Source organism: Mastigoproctus giganteus, chromosome 1 (assembly GCF_048544385.1).
Source record: "Mastigoproctus giganteus isolate SK-2022 chromosome 1, ASM4854438v1, whole genome shotgun sequence".
In the NCBI taxonomy this organism is placed as follows: Eukaryota; Metazoa; Arthropoda; class Arachnida; order Uropygi; family Thelyphonidae; genus Mastigoproctus; species Mastigoproctus giganteus.
In genome coordinates, this window is record NC_143575.1 from 77,853,738 (window position 1) to 77,879,438 (window position 25,701).

At 37.1% G+C, this 25,701-nt stretch overlaps 1 protein-coding gene across 1 annotated transcript in view; it reads right to left on the minus strand.

Moving 5' to 3' along the window:
* Nucleotides 1-2,184: 2,184 nt before the first annotated feature.
* LOC150090910 (serine/threonine-protein kinase DCLK1-like) overlaps nt 2,185-25,701 on the minus strand; it is a 482,386-nt gene continuing 458,869 nt past the window's right edge. Inside the window, exon 18 of the mRNA XM_090377039.1 lies at nt 2,185-2,311. Coding sequence (XP_090233165.1) covers nt 2,198-2,311 — 114 coding nt within the window. The 3' untranslated portion in view covers nt 2,185-2,197. The remainder of the gene's footprint in view (nt 2,312-25,701) is intronic.

The window sequence follows — 25,701 nt, forward strand, 5'->3', positions numbered from 1 at the left end:
GTACATCTCTGACATATACGCATCACAGTTTGTATGAAGTTTGTTCAGTTATTACTATTTTGTAAAAAAAAAAAAAAAAAAAAAAAATTAAGTTTCCAATAGTTATAAAAAAATGGTGTATTTTTGTTAGCTTTTGGAATGTAACCCCCCTTTCACACTGAATGAGATTTCATAGGAACCTACCGTATTTCCCCATGTATAAGACGCACCTTTTTTCAAAAAATTTGGGGTCAAAAAACTGGGTGCGTCTTATACAGTGGTTGTAGATTTTTTTACTTGCATTTCCCGCTTTTTCGCGCTCATTGTTTCACACTTGTTACCGGTGTATTAGGTTACGTTTTGCCACATTTTGCCCAGAAATGGCTCAGAAAAGATTTTCGTACAGTGCTGAATTCAAGTTATGAGGAGTTGTATGAATTTTATGATGAATAAAACTTGAGTTCAATAACTTTATGTAATACATTTTTTTTTTTTTCAAATTTCAGGCCCCAAAATTAAGGTGCATCTTATACATGGAGAAATACGGTAACTACCATGTTATGTGCGGGTGACCTGTACTGAGATCGGTCCAATAACCAGATAGTATCTAACTGATGGTTATTCTGTGGTTGGAAATAACTTGTTGATGCAAGAGACCGCCGGAGTCTTACAAAACTTGTGTATGGTAACAGAAAAGCTATAGTCAGTCAAGTAACAACTCAGTACAACAGGGGTAATCAAGTAGGCATATCCAAAGGCACAGCATGTTATACCTCATTGTGGATGAGGTATCACAGTAAAAGACAGTGTGGTTCCTCCTCTGTCAGCAAAAACAAAGTACAGTTACCGTGGGTTCAAGAACACTAACACTGTGTACTGGAAAAACATTGCACGTGTGCCTAAAGTGGTAAGCGTACAAATTTTTTGGGCACATGGAATTCAGAGCTTCCCAAAAAAATTTCAAACTTCATGCAATGATCTGTTTGAAGTCGGAGTGGCGAGATGTACTGATGAAATTGCGAAACAAAATTAAGAAAAAAATTCATATATTTCACACATTTATTCAGAACATAAGCTATTGGTAAAGTTATGCGAGATATATTATCCACATTCAGTATTTAGTGTAGCCTCCATTGTCAGTTACAGTTTGTATGTGGCACGGAGATTATTCTTCATTAATTCTCATAAATATTTTAATTGCTATTTGCCCTTTACAGATTGTTCAGGATATCAGCTCGACCGCCAAAGAAACAAAAACATTCAAATGAAGAGGGGAGTAGCAGAGAATTTCAAGGATCTTGGAGTGAAAGATTTGGTATGATTAAGAAGGATAATAAAGCATTATGCATTTTGTGTTCTGAAATGCTAGCATAGTTTTTTAAAAGATTTAACCAATTTTGGCACGCACACTTAAAAATGCTCACCACCCCTGGCCTAGTCTAACAAATCCTGATTCTATTTCATGCTCATGAAAGGAACAGAATATGGTAAAAAAACAGCTCAATCCAGTGGTGGTGAATGGTGTGTAGAGTGTTCTTGCTCCTTGATACCAGTGGAACATTATCTGGATGCCACAGGTTATCTAAAAATTGTTTCCAACCAGGCACATCCCTTCATAACCTTAGTGTATCTATTCATGAGTGGGTTCTTCCAACAGATAATGTGCATGTCACAAGACCAGAATTGTAAAGAACTGGTTCCAGGAATATGAGAGTGAATTCAGCCTACTGTTGTTGTAGCTACCTTCTCAGTCACCAGATTTAAATCCAATTGAATACCTGTGGAAAGTGATTGGATGAGCTCTTCAGAGTGGAGATCTGCAGCCATCCAATTTGCAACAACTGTAGGAAGCAACTGACTCAACACGAACCAACATCCCTGTGGCATGCTTTTGAAACCTCACTGAGTCTATGCCATGACAGACTGAGGTTGTTCTGAGGGCTAAAGGGAGACCTCTCTCTCACTATTAGGAAGGTGTTGCTAATAAAGTGGCCACTCATACATATGAGGATGGAAGAATAAAAATCTTCAATATTTTTTGTTCCCAATAAATATTTTGCCTAAAACTAATTACATTCACAAAATTCTCTGAAGAGAAAATTTAACTAATTTCTCTTCAAACACTGAGCATATAAAAAAATAAGCATCTAATAAATATGACAATTCTTTGGAAGCATTGTAAAGAACAGCTGCTGTGTTGGATATAGCATGTGAACCATTAGAAAAGTTCCTCTTCATCTTCTGTTGGCTGAAAGGGCTGCAGAGAGGCCGATGGTTGTGAGGAACACTGGTTGTTACGAAAGTAGTTGGACTCCTTGTCCAGAGGGGTCCTCTATGGCAATGGAGAAAACTTAGTTAGTTTATTTGCAAAAAAAAAAAAATAAAATAAATAATAAATAAAAACAAAATGCATGGTATGACTACTTTAATACATGAAAAATAGTTTATATAATAAAAAATCATGGAAAGTACTTATAAACTAATTGCACTTTTCTTCTTAAATGTAGCCTCCCTATGCATCAAAAGTGCTGTGCAATATTGCCAACATCACTGGAATTTGTTGAAACATCTCTGGAAGTCATTTTTTGGGAATTTTTTTCATATACTGTTAGAGGTGCTTGAGTATGTGGAATATCCTCAAGGGTCAATCTGCACATTCAAGCAGAAAATGGTGGCCTATCATAGCTCTTTTGACCAAAAACTGTTAGCTAGACTATGCTGGTTGTGGGTGTGCTACTGTACGAAATGAATCAGTTTCCAGATTCCCACATCTGTGTGGTCACAACAAATATTCACAAATGATTAAGTGCTGTAGAACACCCTTTTAAAAGTTTTTATTAACAGTTACACCTACAGGGACAAACTACTTTTGTAAAAACCCATTTTGCATTTAGAAATGCGATCAAGAGGGATTTCACTTTCATCTTCCAAGTACACTTTTTTGAGAAGGGTGATAGGGTTTCTTTTGCTCTTGTCTGTCACTTCACTGGAGGATCAGATTGGAAGCATCAACTTTTATCTCCAGCAATAAAAGAAGTAATGAAGGTGTTATCATTAAGTGAAGTTTGCAGAGGGTCAGCACAACTCACAGTCAGCGGTCAGTTTTGCTGGACCATCCTCCTCAAAATTGTTTTGGTTTGTTTTCCAGAATCAGTCAAAATCCATGACAACTACTTTTCTACTGCTCAACTTGTTTGCTAGCAGCTGAACGGTTACTTAGCAATCACATTTCAAAAATTCCCAGACCCTATTGCGACGAAGCTTCATCACTAAACTTTTTGCACAGGGTTGTGTGTCTTTGTGGCACTTTTGCCCGATTTTAAACAAAATTTAATGTTCACTTGTTGCTTCCCAATCTCCATGCAACAGTGGACTAATATTGTTCAAAACAAGCCAGAATGACGACATCAACTAAGAAATGTGTGCCATGACAAGAATTTGAATGGAAGTAGGGAACTCTCTCTCTCTCTCTCTTTTTTTCTTTCTTTTATGAAAATCCAAAACACAAAAGGTGTCAAAACCTATAGTACTTAGTACTGTGCATGGGTTGAAAAAGTATGGAGGAGGGATGCCAGAAACTTGCTATAGAAACTAAACATGAGTTTCACCACTTCAAGCCTCCAATAAGCAAAATGGTGATATTGCACCGGTTGATGAGAGCCATCTACCACCTAAAAAACTTCACATATACATAAAATTACATGAATATCTACTGATTTAAAAAAAAAAAATTCTGGAACTTTGAGACATGCCTTGTATGCCTTTCACAAAATTATCCTATATTTCTCTTACAATATCAATAAATAAATATTCATTTATTGCAAATACAGCAAGCCCATCACAGCACATGGCTAGGGGCAGGTAAAAATACAAAGGAAATGACATAAAATAATCGAGTATATGTACATAGCAGATTTTATATAGATATTAACAATGACTAGGAATTTTAGTTATGAATTTAAAAAAAAATTGCAGAACAGGACATTTGGCTTTCAGTTGCAATTACTGGGTTGGATTATTTTTCTTCATTTCATCGGAGATCTGACTCCTGTAAGCTTCAGAGTTAATTAACCTATTGCAATCAATGTTGTGATGATTTATGAGGTGAAGGGATGCACTGGGGAACATTTGTTTGAGCCTGGAGAAGTTGGATTTGAATCGCTGGTTTCTTGAATTTTCCCTGTTGGGGGCAGCTATTATATTGGCTAAGTCTGGTGAATCGCATGCAGAGGTGATTAACTTTGCAAGAAGCATGACTCCAGACTCGTTGATCATCTGTTGCAGAGGCTTTGTTTTTAGGTTTTTATAAAGCTGTTGCCTGGATATTGTATGGGGAAAACGAAGCTTACTATCGAGCCATCTAAGAACCCAATATTCTAGGGCAAGGAATTTCTTGATGATTACTTGAGGAGCACCAGACCAGATTTGGAAGCATAGGACAGAATGGGAAAGATGCATCTTTGAACATGCTTAATGACTGTTTTTCTGTCTTGAATTGCTGCTGTTTCTTGTTTAATTAACCATTTTGCTTTTTGAATTTTTTGAGCAACATATAAATAGTGGGCAATAAAGGAGAGATTTTTATCAAAAACAACTCCAAGGTCTTTGTGAGCATAAACATTTGGGATTGGGACATCTGCAATTTTTATTTCTATGTGGTTGGGTTGTTTCTGAAGGGAATAAGTAATTTGAGCAGATTTGCTTGCATTTATAGTCAGACTGAGTTCTTGCAGGTACTTGATTTCCCAAATCTGTGAATTCGCATCATTGATAACTTTGCGAATATCATCACTGGCTTTGGAGATTATAAATAATCTTTAAATCATCGGCATATGCCAGTAGATTTGGATTTTCTTGTAGAAGTGGTTGAAGAGATGCTGAAAATATAGTACTGGAGAGAATGGCTCCTTGGGGAATGCCTGTTGAGGTTGTGACGAGAATATTGTCAGTACTAGTGGGGAAGAGGAGAAGTCTGCGATTTAGGCTGTATTGAAGGTAGGAAATAATAATTGTGTCAACGAGAAAATGATTTTTTAGTATTTGAAAAGCTTTTTTGAGATCTATGTTGTTGAAAGCACCTTTGATGTAAAAATAAAATACATTGCATTGTGCCTTATCTTGAAACGCAGTTTGGATGCGTACAGTGGTGTCAGCCAGGCTTGTTATTGTTGTGGATCTCCCTCTAGGACCAAAATGCATATTGACAGGTTCATTAGCAAAGATTCCATGTTGAAGATATGGGAGCATGATTTTTTCAATAATTTTAGTAATTATTGACGAAACAGCAACTGGTCGATGGCCGGGATGGTTATTTCTGCAAGCTTTTTTAGGAATCAGCGTAATTCTGAAAGTTTTCCACTGTCTTGGAAGGAATGGCTGGCAGATGCACCTGGAAATGATATGCACTACCGAATCAATAATGTATACGCTGGACAATCTAATAATAAAACCAGGGATGCCGTCAGGACCTTCACTACTATCAGGGCTTGATTCGGAGACACATCATGTTGCACTTTGTCTGCTTCATGAGATTTACATGCTATAAATCTGTTTTGTATACCTTCAGTGAAAATGTCAGATCTGCTTGTTTCCATATTGCATCTTATCCATTCAAAAACTAGTTCATGCTGTAAGGTAGCTGTTGTTTTTGTAAAAAGTGCTCTTTTATTGTGCTTTAGCATGGACATAACATAATTTTTGTATGACTGAATTTTTTTGAGTTGAAACAAAGCTCTGCTCTTTTTATATTTTATGTGTGCTGATGAAGTGCCATATTTCTTCCACTGTCTGTGGTATTTTTGCTTACTTTCAAAGTATGGTTTCAGGTGGGATTTGAACCAAGGTTTGGAGTGAGAAGATATTCTAACAAGTTTGGATTCCGACTCTGTTTTCAGTTGAGTCAGCCATTTTATAAGAAGAAAGGTGGCATCCTGTATAGGAATATTTTTAAGAGAATCCCATGGGTAGCATTTTAAGAGTTGCAAAAACTTTTCTTTCTGAAGGAATTTAATTGATGATATTCTTTTAGTGATTTCCAGAGGGGGGGGCAAGGATTCCCGCAGCAAATCGTTGCTTACAGTTCTATACTTTTGTGGTCAGATTTAAATGCAATGTTCCTGCTAAGTTTTTCAGCAGTGGAAAGATGGAGTATACAAGATCAAGTGCTTGATTACCTCTTGTAACAGGAACGTTGATTTTTTTAGCTCCTAGAACTAAAAATGAGTCTGACAGCAGCTTCATTTGTAAATTATATTTGGGCAGGGGGAACGTTAAAGTCGCCCATCATAATGATGTTAGTTTGAGGCTTAAGAACAGTAGTGATCCAGGTTATTACTTCATTAATGATGTCATCAGTAGGTCCAGGAGGAATATAAATATTATAAATTTGAAGCAGAGAATCCTTAACTTGGATTAGTAGGGAAATTCCTTCAAAGTTGAAAGTATTAGAGTTGTATGTGTTCAAAACTTTAAAATTGGATTTTAAAATTATTGCTGTCCAACCACCTCTACGATTAATTCTTGATGTCATGAATGGCGTGTAGCTGAGATTCTCCGGCAGTAGGAAAACATCTTGTAAAGATTCCTGCACCCACGTTTCAACTAAACATATGATGTCATGCGATTCTTCAACCATTAATGAAATAAGCGTAGACAGTTTATTTTTTATGCTTCTTACATTTTGAAGAAAAATGCTGAGACGGACATTTGTGTTAGAAGGATGTTTGCAAACAGATGTCTTAGGTGGCAAGTTAAATGATGGATTAGGATGAGAATTAGGAATATTATTCTCTAGCTATGCAGAGAATTCAGCAGATTGAGAATTAGTTGGTAACTTTTCACTAGAGTTGTTCACCGATCCTCCAATAGCTCCATAAAGTGGCACGACGAGTAGACCATTTGGCCAGATATCAGGATTTAGATATTATTGTAGGTCACAATTCTTTAGCTGAGTTCTAAATGATGAATATGTGGGATGTTTCGTTCTTATTTTGAATGCTCTACCTGGAATTTATAGCTATAATAGTAGCTGATCCATCTGCTGGGAAGTAGTATTGGGGTCTAGCCTGCTAAGAAAAATGTTACTACTTCTAAGCATCAAACTATTTCTGTTTCTAATTTTAATACAAGACTGCATATTTCTTGTTCCTATTATGCTTGCATATCTGTTGTTTCTGCGGGGAAACTTAAAACTTGGGGAGTTTGAAGGCAAGCCATTATGGGAAGGCACTTCAGGATAATGCTCAGAGCAATCATTTTGACAGTGCACATACAAATTGCTCAGTTTTTGTTGATTACTAATAGTGGTGGATATCGGTTGTCTGCCTGTGTCAACACGTTGCGAGGAAGCCGATTGTTTTCTCGGAGAGAAAGAGAGCTAGAGCTTGATTTTTGGGATCGCACAGCTGTTTTTTTTTGGAACAAATTCTTCAGCATCTGGACTGAGGACTGGAACTGCAGAAGCCTGATTAAAAGAAGGGTGAGGCACTGGATGGCTTTCGACCATAGCCTTTAGTGCGAGAAGCAAGTGGTAGAATTTACATTGCTGATCTTCTATTCGAAAAAGATGCTGTTTAATATCATCATTTTCTCTAAATTGTTTCCTCAGCATTTGTTCCATTGTTGTTGTTTTTTGATTTTTAGGAGCATTAGCAACTAAGGCCATATTGTTCCGGGATATGCAGTGGTCATTCCCTGACCTTTCCACATCCTCCGTATTTGGTGGTCACTGGCTTGAACCCCGGTCTAATCAAGAAGCATATGCTATGCACTGATGCTCCTGGCTATGGAGGCGCCCCACTAAACTTGAAAAATCTTATTAAAAATTTGTTTGTAAATTTGAATATGTTTTTTCCCATTCTAGAAGACACATAAATACTATAATTATAATACAACTATATATTTTTTTGTGGCAGGACGTACAGAATTTTGAATGTCCTTGGGATTTCGCCATGGAAAATCTTTGGAAAGTTACGGACTACAGGGAGGGAGAAGAGGTGGGGGAAAGAAAGAAAAAAAAAAACAGTGCCTCTACCCTGTACATATGAAAGATGTTGTATTTTTTTTTTTTTTTTTTTTTTTAATGTGAAAACATCTATGGCAGCACTAGGGTAAAACTGTTTAAATTTTTGAACGGTTTGATCAAAACTTATTTATGCTACTTAGAAGGTGATATTGATCAAAATCTCAAGAAGCATATTTTATTTATTAAAGTCCACATCCTCCGTATTTGGTAGTCATGGGCTTGAACCCTGGTCTAATCAAGAAGCATGTGCTATGCACTGATGCTCCTTCCCACCTGGCTACGGAGGCACCATTTGTTCCAGGGAAGCAGATGAGCGATCATTGTTTGGGGCTGTTGAAGGCAGGGGGGACAGAGAGGAAGCGTCATCCGTTTGGGCGGAGGCATCTTTAGTTGACTTCCTTGTATGGTCTGAGGGCTTAGGAGATTGTACTATATTGACGGGGGAAGACGAGGGATGGTCAGCATCTATTGGGGTATCCTGGGAATTCAGCTTATGCTGACTAGGAGACTGTAAGTTTGCACTTCCTTTGTTAGCACTTTTGCACGAAGGGCATCTGAATTTGTTTTTTAAATTACTGGATTTAGAAAAGTTTTTTATTAATGAACACGCATCACAAAACCCCAAACTGCAAATTACCTTGCAGATAACCCAATTCCATACTGTTTTTTGACTTACATTGCATGAAACCGCTTCTTTAGGTGGCATGTTGAAGAGTTGAGAATGTAATAAATAAGCAGGTGAGCCGTTATTGACACAGCAGGGAATCGAAGAGAAGAGTATTAAGCCTGAAGAAATAAGACGACAGTTCAGACGTAGGAGTGGCTAACTGCAAAATTGCTAGAAGGCTGCAGGACTTTACAAAAGCAGGAACACTGCCAAGGTCACAAACAGCTTTGTGTCAAGGTAAGAACCAGGTCAAAAGTCAATAACGTTGCTGTTTGTAGCTACGCTAAACAAAGGCTCAGAGAGTAATTTGCACACTAAAAATTTAAGCTTAAATAAATAGTACTTATCTTGAAGAAGACTTCGTAAAAACCGTCTAAGTTGCTTGATGGTCATCTAAGGAACATGTCAGTACACAGATTTTATAAAGCTGCCCTTTAAAAACTACTTAAAATCGCTATAAAGCAGGAGCTAAATCACACATGTCTAACCCCTAGGCCACTTGGCGGAAGTTTGGCCCAAAGTTTTCTAAAACTCCTCCAACTCTTCCTCATCTCCCTAATTGTTGATACATAGATTATATGCACATCATACATAAAAAATATACAACAGTTTTTATGTCAATTACAGTGTTTTGAAGTCTCAGTGAGAAAATGTCCATCTAAAAATATACATTTTTAGATGTAAAGAATCATACAACAAAGTAGTCAAAGTGCCCAACCTGTAGTTTATATGTGTCAGCTCCATTTGCTATCACCATTTCTTTAATGATAAGGGCAACTTCAACATCAGTGGCAGTATCCTTGGTGTAAAAGGAATTCTGATAGATTCTGGTTTTAAGTGTCCCTATAGGGAAAAAGTTTAAAGGAGTCAGATCAGGTGAGATTGGCAGCCACTCAGCAGGACTTCTGGAATAATACAGAGAAGCATAATTTTTCTGGAAAACTATGATGAAAAGAGCAGAAAGAGAAAAGTCGTCTTTTAGATAGATTCACGAGCCAAAATATCACAACCACCTACCTAATAGTGTGTTGGGCAGCCTTTCGCTGTGATTAATGCTTGCACCTGGTGTGGCATTCTACTCCACGTGATTCAAATGGTCTGGTATGGGATTTGTTATGATCTAGACGCATGCTAGTTCTCTGATATACCTTGAAGTTTTGAAAGATGTGCTTTTATTTACACTCATGAGCCAAACCATTATGACTACCATTGCCTCCATGAGCAGATGCATCCCACAGTACCTAAGGGTGACATCACTGAAAAGTGCAGCATATATAGTGACAGAATGGGTAGCACCTGTTAGTTCATCAGTATGAAGCTCATGCAATGGGAAAAGAGAAGTACCTGAAGGAGCTTGAATGGGGAATGATTTGGGACATTAAAAACGCTAGGGCTTGCATCTCAGCAACTGCAGGCATTGTACTGCCATAGTGAAGGTATTTGAAGAGGGGTACACAACTGCTCAACATGCTGCGATAGGAAACCACAACTGGTTGACAGTCAAGGTGAAAGGTAGTTGGCACATTGATATCTAGGACGACAGATGGGTATCTGGACCAGTTGAACATCCTAGTGTTCAGCAATGGAGTGAGGCACTAGCATGGACTGGCAAATGCTGTATTCCACTGCATCCTACAAATGTTTGATGGGATGATGAGAGAGAGAGAGAGAGAGAGAGAGAGAGAGGGATTTGGAAGGCAGGGAGCACATAAAATGCTTGGTCATGATCCTTGAACCATTCCTGCAAAATGTGAGCCTTGAGACATGGATTTTATCTTTTTGAAACAGTCCAGTGCCTTCTGGATATGCAGTCACCATGTAGGGCAAAACTTGGCCCGAAAAAATTCTGAGGTAGGATCTGATGGTGAGGGTGTGTTCAATAGGGAAGAGGAGACCCAGTAATATCTATGAAAACAACCATGATACCACTGCTGCCAGTCATTATTTTGTCTAACCACGCAGTCTGTTTGCAGCTGTTCATCTGCTTACCATTGAATACACAACTTCAGCATGATGAAACTGGAACCTTATTCATCAAACAAGGCACCTCTTTTCCAGTTATCCAATGTCCAGAAACATGCTCCCATGCCCATTGCAGATGGAAATGTCAATGATGATTGGTCGACGTGGGTACATGCACAGGTTGTCTAATCCGCAAGAGGGTCTGCTGAATGGTGCGCTCAGATATGTTTCAATGTTCTTCCTGGTGATAGTTCCCCATTAGTTGAGGGATCGTGAGCCATCTGTCGTCCTGGATAGCAGTGTGCCAACTACTGTTCACCTTGACTGTCAACCAGTTGTGGTTTCTTGTCGCAGCATGTTGAGCAGTTGTGTGCCCCTCTTCAGATACCTTCACTACGGCAGCCAACAATGCCTGCAGTTGCTGAGATGCAAGCAACATCTCAGCAACTGCAGGCATTGTTGGCCTTTTTTAGGCTGGGGCTTGCATATTAGGAATGATTTGTCAAATCATTCCCTATTCAAGCTCCATCAGGTCCTTCTCTTTCCCCATTGCATGAGCTTCATACTGATGAACTGACAGGCGCTACCCATTCTGTCACTATATATGCTGCACTTTTCAGTGACGTCACCCTTAGGTATTGTGGGATGCATCTGCTCATGGAGGCAATGGTAGTCACAATGGTTTGGCTCATGAGTGTAAATAAAAGCGCATATTCCAAAACTTCAAGGTATATCAGAGAACTAGTATGCATCTAGATCAAAACAAATCCCATACCAGACCATTAAATTATGTCCATGCACAGCATAAACACGGGCATATTTTTCTTCAATCATTCTATATACTTTACAGGTGGACTTTATTTTATTCCCTTATAAAGCGATGTTATTGAATCAAATTTTAAGTCTTCATAGAGAGAGAGAGAATGTAATGGCTGACTTTTTCAAGCTTTGCCTCCCATTTGGTCAGTGTCGACAAGAATACCACATTTATCTTACTCTTGACCAATAAACGGCATTTATAACAGATGGTCATTATGCAGCTAAACAAGTGAAAGCAAACACTGATAACATTGTTATATGTTTTTACTTGTTAATGTTCACTTTCTCTAATTCCTTATTTTAAACAGTGTGACCATTTATCTGCAACTGTGTATTACTATCCCACTTAATTTTTAATCATAAAATTAAGAAAATAAATGTTAAGATCAACATTCAGAATGCCTTTTTACTGAGAGGTCCAGTTTGACAATTATATATGCCCATTACATTACTGAAATGAAACCCTTCATTTATTAAAAGAATGACAAAGGTTTATAAATTAAGGAAAAAATACAGAATGCAACTCCCTTATGATCTTAAGTGGTTCTTGAATTTTGGAGCATGAGCATATCATGGATAGTAATTTTAATATTATTTGTAGTAGAATTATACAAGGAAGCAAGCTTATGCATTAAAAAAAAAAAAAAAAAAAAAATTCAAACTACTCACTTCCACAACACCAGAAGTTGAAGTCTGAATAGTTAATTGTTTGTTTTTTCCAAAAATCAATTATTCTCTGGCTGCAAGCAAATTTGCTCAGCTATTGTTTTTTTGGGAGCATTCCATCAGGTTGCAGGGCCTCCTGAGGGTGTTTTTAGTGTTAGTAATCTGTCTTCCTCTACGTATGCAGCTATTGTTTTTTTTTTTTATTTAAATTTATGTCTTCTGTGCATCATCTGAAAAAAGTAAGGATGCCACCAGCATTTAATTTATTCAACTCATTTAGAGCCCTAAATACTTCAATCAGGTCTCCTAACAGATGCCTAGTTACCAGAAGTTGTAATTTATAGAATTCAAGTCTTTCTTATAAAATGTACCCATTTGTGCCCCTGACTAATCTTGTTTTTCTACTCTGCACACCATCCAACAGATCTACAACTTTCCTAAAATGAGCCTTCCAACCTGTATGAAGTGCTCAAGTTGAAGCTTAACCATTTCATTTCCATTCCATACTATTTTGTATACAAATATGGTGGGAATATAATTAATTTATTCTAATGCAATCCATTTTGTGGCACTGGCAACATGAGTCCATGGACCCATTGTGTATGGTGGCCACTATGCAGGCAGGTGGCGGTGGCTGTGGCATTTTGCTGGTGGTCATACTGGTACACCCAGCATTCGTCATTTGTCACCAACCAAAGAAGTTCACAACATCCACATTACACAAATCCAACAGTTGGCGAGAAAATTGCATTCGGCATTGCTTCTGCAAAGGCATCAGCAATCTTGGAACTCATCATGCAGAGACCTTAGACATGTGCAGATGGTCATGTAAAATGTTGTGAGCATACCCATAACTAATTCACACTGCATTTGTGAAATGAATTGTCACACGTCTTTCACTCAGCACCAGCTGTTCAACCATTGCAACTGTCTCACTGTCTGTGGATGTTGATGGCCTTCCTTCTCTTGGCATATCAAAGACACTTGTACAACCACAGTGCAATTCCCATTTCCACTTTTTTACAGTGTCATAGGATGGCCAATTCTGCCCATACACAGCTTTCATTTCTTTGTTAATTTCCTGAACTTTTTGCCCTGCAAATGCAGGAACTTGATCACTGTTCAATACTCCACTTTGTCAACTATAGCCTCCTTCCTCAGATTTCAGTCTCCACCTCTGGTGTATGATCACCTACAGGAATGAAATTTCACATGTTAGTTATTGAATATGTAGACAACTTATATTAAAAACTTCATCTTCCTACTGATGTTTTATCTAGGTCAGGGTATGAACTTTTTGATACCCTCTTGTATGTGCTTGGCACACGCAGGGTCCTGAGCTGGATATCATCATTCTTCTCTTTCTTGGTGATTCCCTTCTACTTCTCTTTCTCTCATGGTCCAGTCACAGGATAACTCAATTTTTTTTTTTTTTTTTTTTTGCTGGTGCAGCATAAGCCTCAGGCTTCCTTGTACCATATGGCTAATAATAATATTATTATCAAAAACACACACAAATATGAAAGGTCACACAAATTTATTTCAATGAATTTAGACAAATTAGTTTTAGAAATTTAAAATATGTAAAAATTTTTTCTTTAACTGACTTCTCTGTAAAGGTCTTAAAAATTTCAAAATTTGTTTCTTTATTCTTCCAAGTGGGTTGGTCACCCAGGAATTCTGCCAGATGGAGATCAGTTCATGTCTAATTATTTTCTTCTTGGACATTGTTGTTCAGGTCCAATACTATGTTGTTGCTGCTGCATGGAAGGTTTCGTCTCTTATGGTATACAGCAATATTTCGCTTAGCATGGCTTCAAAGAGCACAGGTTTCACTATAACACGGTTTTCAATTAAATTTAAGTTGAAAATTTACTGTACATATTAAAACTCATTCAGTAGTCTAGACACATACTCTACATATATGCTGCATTGTCATAGCCTAGGTATGGGTACATATATGCTGCAGTGCCAACTCTATTGTCTCATATATTCTGCTCATATGACAGTAGTCCTCAGGCAGTCAGTGGCAACAGTGTTCAATTTATTTTTTACCCCTTTAAATACGATCGAAAATATATCTGCATCTTAGTTAGAAATCATTGCCGACAACATGCGTTATGTTTGGCAGCACGGTTTGCCCCATTTGGCAAATGATTTCATTGGTTTTGAATCGCAAGTTCAGACAATTGCCGAAGAAAAGAAAAGACTTTGGATTCGAAACTTTGGACATTGCCAATGTTGTTGTTATTGTTGTTATTTGGTTTTTAGGAGCATTAGCAACTAAGGCCATATTGCTCCGGGGATATGCGGTGGTCATTTCCTGACCTTTCCGCATCTTCTGTATTTGGTGGTCATGGGCTCGAACCCAGGTCTGATCAAGAAGCGTGTGCTACGCACTGCTGCTCCTGCCCACCTGGCTACAGAGGCGCCTCTCCCAATGTACATGACTGCACTGACTCACATGCAAATAACTTAGATGATACAACTCTCCTTGAAATTGATGAGAAAATTGCATATGAAGAGGAGGAAATCAATTCTGAAGTGGCACCAAAAGAATTTAAGAAAGTTTTTCGGGGCTTGACATGGCCTGCGAGGCAATTATGAATGGAGATCCATATGTTAGATGTAGCATCCAGATACAGCAAATTTAATAAGATGGGATTCAATGCTACAAAGACTTGTATACCAAGAAAAAGAAGAAATGACTTCACAAAACTTCATTTTTGAAATACCCAAATAAACAATAAAGCTTTTTTCTCATCTCTCATTATGTTACCTTTTCATTAATAAAATTTTTGTAATATTTTTTATTTCAAATCCTTTTAATTGGCTATCAAGTGCAAATTGTTTATAGATTTAATATAATTTAGACTGTTTCTCTGGTATGCATTCATTTAAAACACCCATTATAATTATACCTCAATCAGCATGGTTTCACGTAACACGGAACAGTTTTGGTACCAATCATCAGTGCTATGCAGGATATTGCTGTATTAGATAATGGTATACCACCTTGAGATTAAGATGTAACTTGCCAGATAGGACCTGCCGTGCAGGAGTAGAAACTGTTCTGCAGGCCCTAGAGGTCACCAGGAGGATGGTGCGATGTCTTGGTCTTGGTCTTGCTGTCGTTTTATCACAGTGTATTTGGCTCTATGGCCCCGGGCACCAGTCCCATAGGTGGCTATTGGGAGTAAAATACATTCATAGTATAGCTTTAAGGTTTGCTCCCCCAGTTCTTCCTGGTGACCTGCAGGAGCTTGCCAGCATATTTTTTGATCTTCTCCATGATGTAGCTGGTGTGTTCTCTGAAGGATAGCTTCTCATCCAGCAGGACGCTAAGATATTTGTAGGTAGGGTCAAGCATTATTCGTTGGTCCCGATACTTAAGCTGGGGAGGACCTGGTTGGATTTAGGTGTCGTTGAGAAGCATCTATAGAGTTTTAGCAGTTGAGACTAAGTTTGTGGTTTTCACACCACTGTGAGAGATCTTCTAGAACGTTGTTGGCTGCTTCTTCCAATTGTTGTCTCGAATCCCCATGTCGGACCATACCCAGATCAAACAACACCACCCCAATATCACGAAGCTATCTTCGTGATATTGGGATGGTGTTTTGATAGCCAGGTGTTGAACACCTTGTTCCATGTGAGAGGACCAAGAATGGATCTTTGTGGGCAACCCCTAGTCGAAGGTCTGGCAACTTCCTCCGTGGCGGTTGTCCAGGTAGCTGGCCACTAGGTGATACATTGGTGTGGACACCCTGGCCTCTTGGAATCTCTACAGGATGCTATGCCACCAAAGGATGTCAAAAGCCCCTTTAAAATCCACAAAGAGGCCACAAATGATGGCCATCATCACATCACTAGGGTATCTACCCACCCACTGAAGAAGAGCCAAATAGCCCTGAAATGGTGCAGTCTGGGTTGTGGTATCTGCTGAGAATAAGTAACAATAGTCTTCTCCTTTGGTAAAGCGTTACTTATTCGAAGTAGTACAATATTATGGCAACTCATTATAAGGTATTCACAATATGGGATATAACTTAAACAATGCTGCCTTTGCAAAAATTTGCTAATTCAGAGTTTAGCTGTGTACTAATATGATGCATTTGCACTAACTTGTACGTAGTCTAATTCTCTTGCAGCATGAGGCCTAAGCCCTTAATGCATCTTAGTCTTAATTATGTACAGGATATCATTCAAGAAATTGTACAGGATATCATTTGTACAGGATATCATTCAAGAAATCATTAATAGAATGCCATGGGTTTTCCTGGCCACCTGGCTGCACTGCTAGAAAACTTCATATCTCCTGAACAGATAGGGAAGAACCAATTGCTATCTGTTCAGGAGATAGATAGGGAAGAACCAATCCTTGTGGGAACCCCACTTTAAAAATTTCAACATACCAATAAAACAATTACATTACAATGGTCCAGTTAAAACAATTAAAAGCTGGGATGTACAATACACCCACACTTTTTAGCCAGGTCAAACTACATAAGACAGGTTTCCCCATTTGTCCCATCGTTTCTTACAAACACTCAGCATTAGCGTCCCACATATATAATATATGTAAAACCGTTCAGACAAATCATAAAATTTGGAATAAAAACTACGATTCGTTGTTTAATATCCTAAAAGATAAAACACTTAATAATGATAAAGACAACCTATTTTCCCTAGATTTCACCTCTTTACATACCAACGTGAACGTTGCACACACACACACACCCTGGACATCATCCGGGACATGCTAAACAAAGACCCCCCTCTACTGATTAATCATACAAAACTCCCAATTACTGCTATATTCAACCTGATAAAACTTTTAACTGAAGCCAATTATATCACCTTCCTAGGTAAAGTCTTCAAACAGTTTTATGGGCTACCCATGGGATTAAATTTGAGTGGCTTACTTGCAGAAATATACCTTACCAACATCAAAACAATACATTTAATTCCCTTTCATCCATGGATCACCTGCTATTGTAGATATCTGGATGATATACTCCGCATCACAGATGGGGGGAACATACAGGACATCCTACAAAACTTAAATAATATCCATGCAAGATTAAGCTCCACACTAGAATCCGAAAATACCTAAACAAAATCATTACATTTTCTAAATTGCACCCTCACATGGGTTATGAACAATATTCAATTCACCATACACAGAAAGGTCATCAACACTGGACTGCTCCTTCATTACAACAGCTACCACCCCTTCACCTATAAAAGATCCATCCCCCTTAATTTCTTAATGCCTACAAATACTCAACATCTGAATCAGCCCTAAACACAGAAATACAAACACAAAAAAAAAAAAAAAAAAAGATTTAAAAATAGAAGTTACCCCATACCTATTATAAACGAAATAAGGATACACGCAAGAAACAGATTATGCAATACCTTTCCTGTTATCAACAATAATAACATAAAAAATATATTTTATTGCTTTACCATATATTGAACAATGGTTCAAACAACTAAATAGTATTTTAGTTCAAACAGCTAAATAGTATCTAGGGTTGCAACTCCCCATACCAGGGATCCACTCTTTATACACTCAATACGAGAATGAAAAACATTCATTCACTGAAATCCACACCTTTCTATTCAATGAAGCAAAAATTCTCAGCATCCAACATGATTACACCAAACTATTAATTTAAGAGACACTTGAAATTAAATTACATCAAAATTCAGTCAATGTACGTCACCCCTACCCCATCTCAGATTCATGGTCCTTCACGCGCATGTGCCAGGATCGCAACTAATCTCCATGCTATAAAATTCCCTGCAATACCCATGGTTTCACTTTCCTGTGATCATGACCCTGGTCAAAAATCCCCATCCGCTTCAGAGAAGTACAAAATTCTTCAGTCTCTTAATGTTTTATAGGATTCTTAATTTTTTTTGTTTTTATAATATTTAAGAGTATGGATTCACTATGTATTTATTTGGTCTCAAATCATTTAAATTGTTTTTAAAATACAGATGTATTGCATTCTCTCACTCAAAGACTGGGGCAGTGATCAGATGTATTCTTGGGGTCTGCGAGTCTCCGATTCCAGGATGCATTGGATTGCTGATCTTGTCTATGAGGGAGCGGAATACATGTAATATATCTGTATAATTATTCAACTGCAGAGAGTATCATCACTGAAGTGTTCTACCAGACAGAGGTAAATCTTTCATTTCTAAACTAATTTACCAGTAATGGCTCAATACGTAGAACGTATTGAGCCACTGCTGTTCTGTTAACTATTAATTATATATATATATATATATATATATTATGTAGAAAGTGTGAAGAAGATTTTGTTTAATCCTATTGAATCTACGGTATACACCACAAGTGATCTTGACTAAATGGATAAGGAATGTAGCGATATATGGTAAGATATGAAAAAGAGAAAGACGGGCAAGAAATTAAAATAAGAAATGAAAAGGCTACCAAAATAAGATTACATTGCAGTGTTTTTCACAATTTCAGTGTCTTCATCAGAGGCCATCCACCGAAATTATGAGGAAGACGGCAATGTTCTTGCTTCTATTTCTGACGTATTTTGTATGCTATGGTGCACATGTGCTGTAGACACGTGTTAAGAACGAATTTTGAAATTTTGCGGCAAAAATAAGGTCTAATAAATTGTGCCAATAAATGTAATTATAGGGCATACAGATCATGGATGACCTTACAGAAGCAAGTAAAAAGATTGAAAAAACTAAAGTAATGATATCGGAATGTAGGAATAGGCAAGAAGAAAGGAACTTACTGTTGTAAGACTGAAAATGACCAATTGGCGGCATGCCAGTATATTTATGCATAGGTATGGTAACGGTTCCTAGCATTAGAAAATGATGTGGAGAAAAAAAAAAAAAAAAATTGCATAGTATGGTGTCTGTAGGCTAGTTGGACGTATAAACTGAAACGCAATATGTGGTGATGAACACTGTAAAATACATGGTGCCTAAACTGCCCAGGATAGTTGAGAGATATAATGGCTTACAAAGTAGCAGTGAAAAGCAGCTAAACTTTGTTAAGGCAAAAAATAGATTGGGTAAAGTAAGAAGGTAGTATATTTGTGTTCAATAAACTAATGGCTCACAGGACATAAGAAGTAGGGGGTTGCAAACTCGTTCCTATAGTTAGGACCCTGAACGAAGGTCTGGGAGTGAGTACATCATGCATTTAAGGTCAGTTGTGTGAGTGAGAAAAATATGATAGATAGATAATGAAATAAAAATTAAAAATTAAATTAAGTTATATACATGGTTAATACATTATGTTAGGCCAATTAGTGGGTACAGGTTTTCTAAGCTGTAAGACACCGCCACAGAGGCCTAGTGTATTGTGTATACACTATTTACAAACTTGGTGTATATGAGTTTTTGTAATCAATTATTGCTGATTATGTTGTCTATACTGATGACCCATAGTTTTTTTAAGTTTCACGATGTTGAGGACTTTCCAGAAGTGGTAGCGAAAATATACTGTAGGAAAAAGGTGGTTTGTCACTTTTTTGTATAGCATCAAGATGCTACAGCATAGCTTCGGTACAGAATTTTGTATAGCATCAAGCTATACAAAATACAGAAACTGACAAACAATCTTTTTCCTACAGCATATCTTCACTACCACTTCTGGAAAGCCCTCAACATCATGAAACATAAAAAACTATGGGACATCAATATAGACAACATAATCAACAATAATTGATTACAAAAACCCATATACACCAAGTTTTGTAATGGTGTATATACAATACACTAGGCCTCTGTGGGTCTTACAGCTTAGAAAACCTGTACCCACCAATTGGCCTAACACAGTGCATTAACCATGTATATAATTTATACAGTGAATTCCGGTTATTTGGGCCACCGGTTAATCGGGGCAACCGTTTATTTGGGACAAATCTTAAAAAACAGAAACCAATAGAGAAAATAGCCAGGGTTTACTTCGCTTAATTGGGACAGCATGCCATTTAATCGGGGCAGGAGACCGCAGCACTGGAGATTACCATACGATTGTCTCTGACGGTACATTACTTTTCTGTCGAAATTCTGGAGGTTACAACCATAAAACAATGAGCAGTCACCTGTTTATTGGGCTTTTCTGTTAGCGAAATTATCATAACTCCTCTGACCGTATGGTCGTCCCGGAGTATAAACAGAAAATTTATTTATTCATTATAAATGGACAGTAAACTCGATCTTACTGAATTTGCGATAATACCGACAGCTGGAATTCTGTGGGTTATTATGGTGAAATGTGTTTACACTTTCATGAATTCTTCGATCATATAAAAAAATTAATTTTCAGATCTTCTCTTCATTCCTATTTTTAAAGCTTTGTAACTCGTTACTCCGTTCTCATTTGTGCATATTGCGTTACTTTTAATTTGTTTGTGCCGTGTTCTTTGCTATTGATTGCTTATCTTTTTACTTTTTAAATTTTAACCCCCACCCACAAATGTCAGCTAGTTCGTATGTACATATTACAGTACGTATTAATTATTCCGATTATCAGGTATATTCTTCCGATTTTCACGTATCATTTAATTTTTTTAATTGGTAAGGTAATAATGGGTGAATTTGTGCTTAATATCTTTGCTTTTATAACCTGTGGATAATATTCCTCCTATTTTTGTTAATTAGAATCGCTGTTTAATAGAATTAAAATTCAATTCACAAACGTGATCACAATGACTGGCGCTTACTGCACATCATATAGTGAACAGTACTTTACTATATTGAGTTCGTCGTAACTTGATTTGATTGTACAGTGAACCAATTGTAAAGGGGGGGGGGGTGTACATTGTATTTTTAACTATTTACGTGAAACTTCGGATAATTGGGGCAGCCGCTTAATCGGGCCAAAATACACTAGCCCATATGTGGCTCAAATAACCAGAATGGACTGTATTTAATTTTAATTTCAATATCTATCTATCATATTTTTCTCATTCACACAACTGACCTTAAATACACGATGTACTCACTCCCAGAATTTTGTTCTTACCTCTACTTTATTCATCTTTCTGCTTTACTTGCCCCTACTTCTTATGTCCTGTGAGCCACTAGTTTATCGAATGCAATATGCGGGGTACTACCTTCTTACTTTACCCAATCTATTTTTCACCATAACAAAGTTTAGCTACTTTTTGCTGCTACTTTGTAAGCCATTATATCTCTCAACTATCCTGGGCAGTTTGGGCACCATGTATTTAACAGTGTTCATCACCATATATTGCATTTCAATTTATACATCCAACTAGCCTACAGACACCATACCATTTTCTAACGCTAGGAACTGCTAGTGTACCTACGCATAAATATGCTAGCATGCCGGAACTTGGTCATTTTCAGTCTTACAAGGTAACGGTAAGTTCCTTTCTTCTTGCCTATTCGTACATTCTGATATCATTACTTTAGTTTTGTTCAATCTTTTTACTTGCTTCTGTAAGATCATCCATGATCTGTATGCCCTACGTAATATAATTACATTTATTGGCACGATTTATTAGAACTTATTCTTGCCGCAAAATTTCAAATTTTCAAAATTCGTTCTTAACACGTGTGTACAATAGCATACAGAACATGTCAGAAACAGAAGCAAGAACATTGCCGTCTTCGTCACAATTTCGATGAATGGCCTCTGATGAAGACACTGAGATTGTGAAAAACACTGCAATGTAATCTTATTTTGGTAGCCTTTTCATTTCTTATTTTAATTTCTTGCCTGTCTCGCTCTTTTTCATATCTTACCATATATCGCTACATTCCTTATCCATTTAGTCGAGATCACTTCTGGTGTATACCGTAGATTCAATAGGATTAAACAAAATCTTCTTCACACTTTCTACATAATATATATATATATATATATATATATATATACACATACACATTATGGCTGTAGGGTACGTTTTGCTTATGCAGTGTCCCTGATCCATAATCAACGTTGTGTTCCTTTTCGTACTGTTACTCTCCACCCTCCATGATTACTTAACTTCTTAATATTATTATTCTTTTATTATATATATATATATATATATATATATATATATAATTGAAGTAGTTAAGGTCCTAGGACCTACAGCTCTTGGTTCTTACAATTATTAATTGCATTTTATTTTTATTTCAGGTAAATTGATTTTTTACTTACAGGTTCTCCCTATCTTTCTTTGGTTACTACACCTTATAGCCCAACCCCCCCTACCATATACATAAATATATTGATTTTTACCTTTTTGTCTATATATATATACAGGGTGTCTCAATAATATTAGTACAAACATTTAAGGGAGGTAGGTAACATCTAAAGGAATGTGAATCGCATAGGAACCATAACTGGAAACGTCACGGGAAAATAGTAGCAGAGGCACAAGAAGCAGAAATGACACAAGACAGTAATTAGTGGCAAACATTTATTTGATATAATATTAACAATGGAGTATGAGATGGATGCATTTCATGATGTTACAACAGATGCCCGAAGGTTCCACCATGAGACGCGATGCATGTGTGACACCAACGCAGCATGGATTGGCAGACATGGTCAAACACACCTGGAGTTTCTTTGACAGTAGCAGCAGTGCAGACGAGTCTCGCCACGAGATCCATTTCCTTCTCCACAGGCGATTCATACACGATAGATTTGCGGGGCCTCCACAGAAAGAAATCAAGGCTCGATAAATCAGGTGAGCGTGGGGGCCAGGCAACGGGTCCACCACGGCCAATCCATCGATGCCCAAAACGCCTGTTCAAATGGTCACGAACACACCTTCCATAATGGGCAGGTGCCCCGTCATGCTGAAACCAAATGTTGCGTCTCACATTTGCTGGAACATCATCAAATAACCCTGGTAGAACTTGTTCAAGAAAGATCCGATATTTAGCGGAGTTCATGTGGGATGGTAACAGGTATGGGCTGACTAAGCAGTCACCGACCATACCTGCCCACACATTTATTGAGAAGTGATGTTGTGCCGCATGGGGGTGCACACCGTGTGGGCCGTCTGCTAATCCATACACTAGATGCATGTCTGCCAGCTCACAGTTCGTATATCAATGCATGCTCTTCGTGCGGCGACTACTGCTTGAATGAGTAAACCAGAAATTTTCCCTCTCGCGAACTGATGAACAGTGCCGTGTACCGACTCACGGTGACGTTTCCGGTTATGGGTTCCTATGTGATTCACATTCCTTTAGATGTTACCTACTTCCCCTAAACGTGTATATATATATATATATATATATATATATATATATATATATATATATATATATATAGAGAGAGAGAGAGAGAGAGAAAGAGAGAGAGAAAATCCCAACTACTTTTTGCCAAATAAATCAAACTATGGAAAATTAACATAAGAACAGATATGTAGTGCTCTTTTTTGCACGAATGGAGAGCCATAAAGAATTTTTTATGGCTGCTTTTCTAATCAAATTTAATAATGCAGATTAAAGTGGATACCATAGTTAGAAAACACAAAAAATTATGCCATGTAATTTTAATATCTTAAATTAAATTAAATTATTTCTGTGGAGGCCCCGCAAATGATAATTTAGGATATACTGGCATCCAACATTTTTTAAAATGTTGGATGCCAGTATATCCTAAATTATCCACTAGATTAGTGGTGTCTAACCTATGGCCCACAAATAATTTTTATACAGCCCGCACGGAAAGTGAACTAAAACAGTATTTTAGAGAGTAGAGCGAATGCGTATAAAGGCATCAAGCTTTGAGCTCGACTGTATCAAACGTGTGCATGTGGTTCAGTGCAGTCATTTAGTGTACGTATGCACACTAAATACAGTTATGTACATATCAATCTTTTCATATTGTGAAATTCCACTATTTTGATAAAACTTGTTTATAATATTGAATTAAAAAAAAAAATCATCCTTAAAAATGTTCCAAAAGAGGAAAATCAATTTAGCATGTCGTATTTTTGATCAAAGGTGGCCTGGAGACTATTTCTTCATTGAGTAAAATGAAAAAGCAGTGCGCTTAGTGTAAGGATACTGTGTGAGTTTTTAAAAAATATAATTTAAAATGACACTGATTCCAAGCATAAATCTTATGATAAACATAAAGGAGTGTTGCAAAGAGAGTAAATTCTTCAGAGACTTTTCTCTTTGCAACACTCATTAACTTCAGAGATTTCAAAAACGAATTAAGAAAATAACAAAACACACGGAAAACGTATCAGTCAAGAAATTTATCTACTGTAAGTGCCAATTATCAAGTTGCACATTTGATCGCTTTTGAAAGTAAACTGTTCAGTGATGATTAAAAGCTGTGGAAAAACGTGTATGGAGAAATGAACAATGAAAAACAGACATTAATTTGTCTCAACAAACAATTATGTGAAGAGCAGAAGATATTGGAAAGAATTTGATCAAACAACTTTGGGAAAACAAAATAAATGAAATATTTTAGTGTGGAACTTGATGACAGTACTGAGGTAAATGAAACAGTCCAATTCCTTATCTTCATTTGTGGAATTAATGATAATTTTGTACCAGTTGAAGATTTAGCTGATCTACAGAGTATGCACAGAACAAGTGAAAATCTTTTTGAAAATTTTTGCCAATGTATTGAAAAAGTTAGGATTAAATATTAAAAACCTGGTAGGAGTCACAACTGGCAGTTCAAAAAATATGATTAGTAAAAACATTGGGCTTATGGGTAGAATAACCAAGAAAATGATAGATATTGGAGCTGAAACTCCAATGCATTGTGTATCAAGAAGCTGTTTATGGGAAAGTATTGGATATCCAACACATTATGAATGTGGTTATTTCAACTATAAATTTTATAAGATCACATGGCCTTAATCACAGAATGTTTCAACAGTTTCTTTCAGAAATTGAAACTGAATACGAAGATGTAATTTTATATTTTGGAAAGAGATGACTTAGTTGTGGCAAAAAATTACATCGGTTCTTTACACTATGTTGTGAAATTGATATTTTTTATGGCAGAAAAAGGGAAACCAATAAAACAACTATCAAATATGGAATGGCTGTTTGATCTTTCAATTCATACAGACATTTCTAATCACTTAAATACTGTTAATTTAAAACTACAAAGGAAAGGAAAATTGTTCTCTGATTTGTTTGGTGACATCAAATCATTTCAGAATAAGTTATTATTTTAATCCCAACTTGAGCAAGACAATTTAGTCACTTTGAATACTGTACTGAGCTAAAGGAGAAACACATATTTCTAAAGAATCTTTGCCTCTCGTTATTACAATTACTTTTCGACGAGTTTGAAAGTTGATTTGCTAATATAAGATCCCATGAGAAAGCAATCCCAGCTGGCAACTTGAAATTATTGATCTTCAAGCCAAAACATGGTTCAAAAATAAGTACAGGCAATCCCCGTATAACATGGTACTTCTACAACTACTTCTAAATTGAGGGGGCCCATCAAGCTCTCAGCTGCCCATATCAGTGACAGAGCTTGCACTGGTCCCACAGGATATAGTAGAGTCACCAACAACTACTAGTTGTAGGTGACTCTACTGTCAGGGAAACAGGGAACATGGTATGT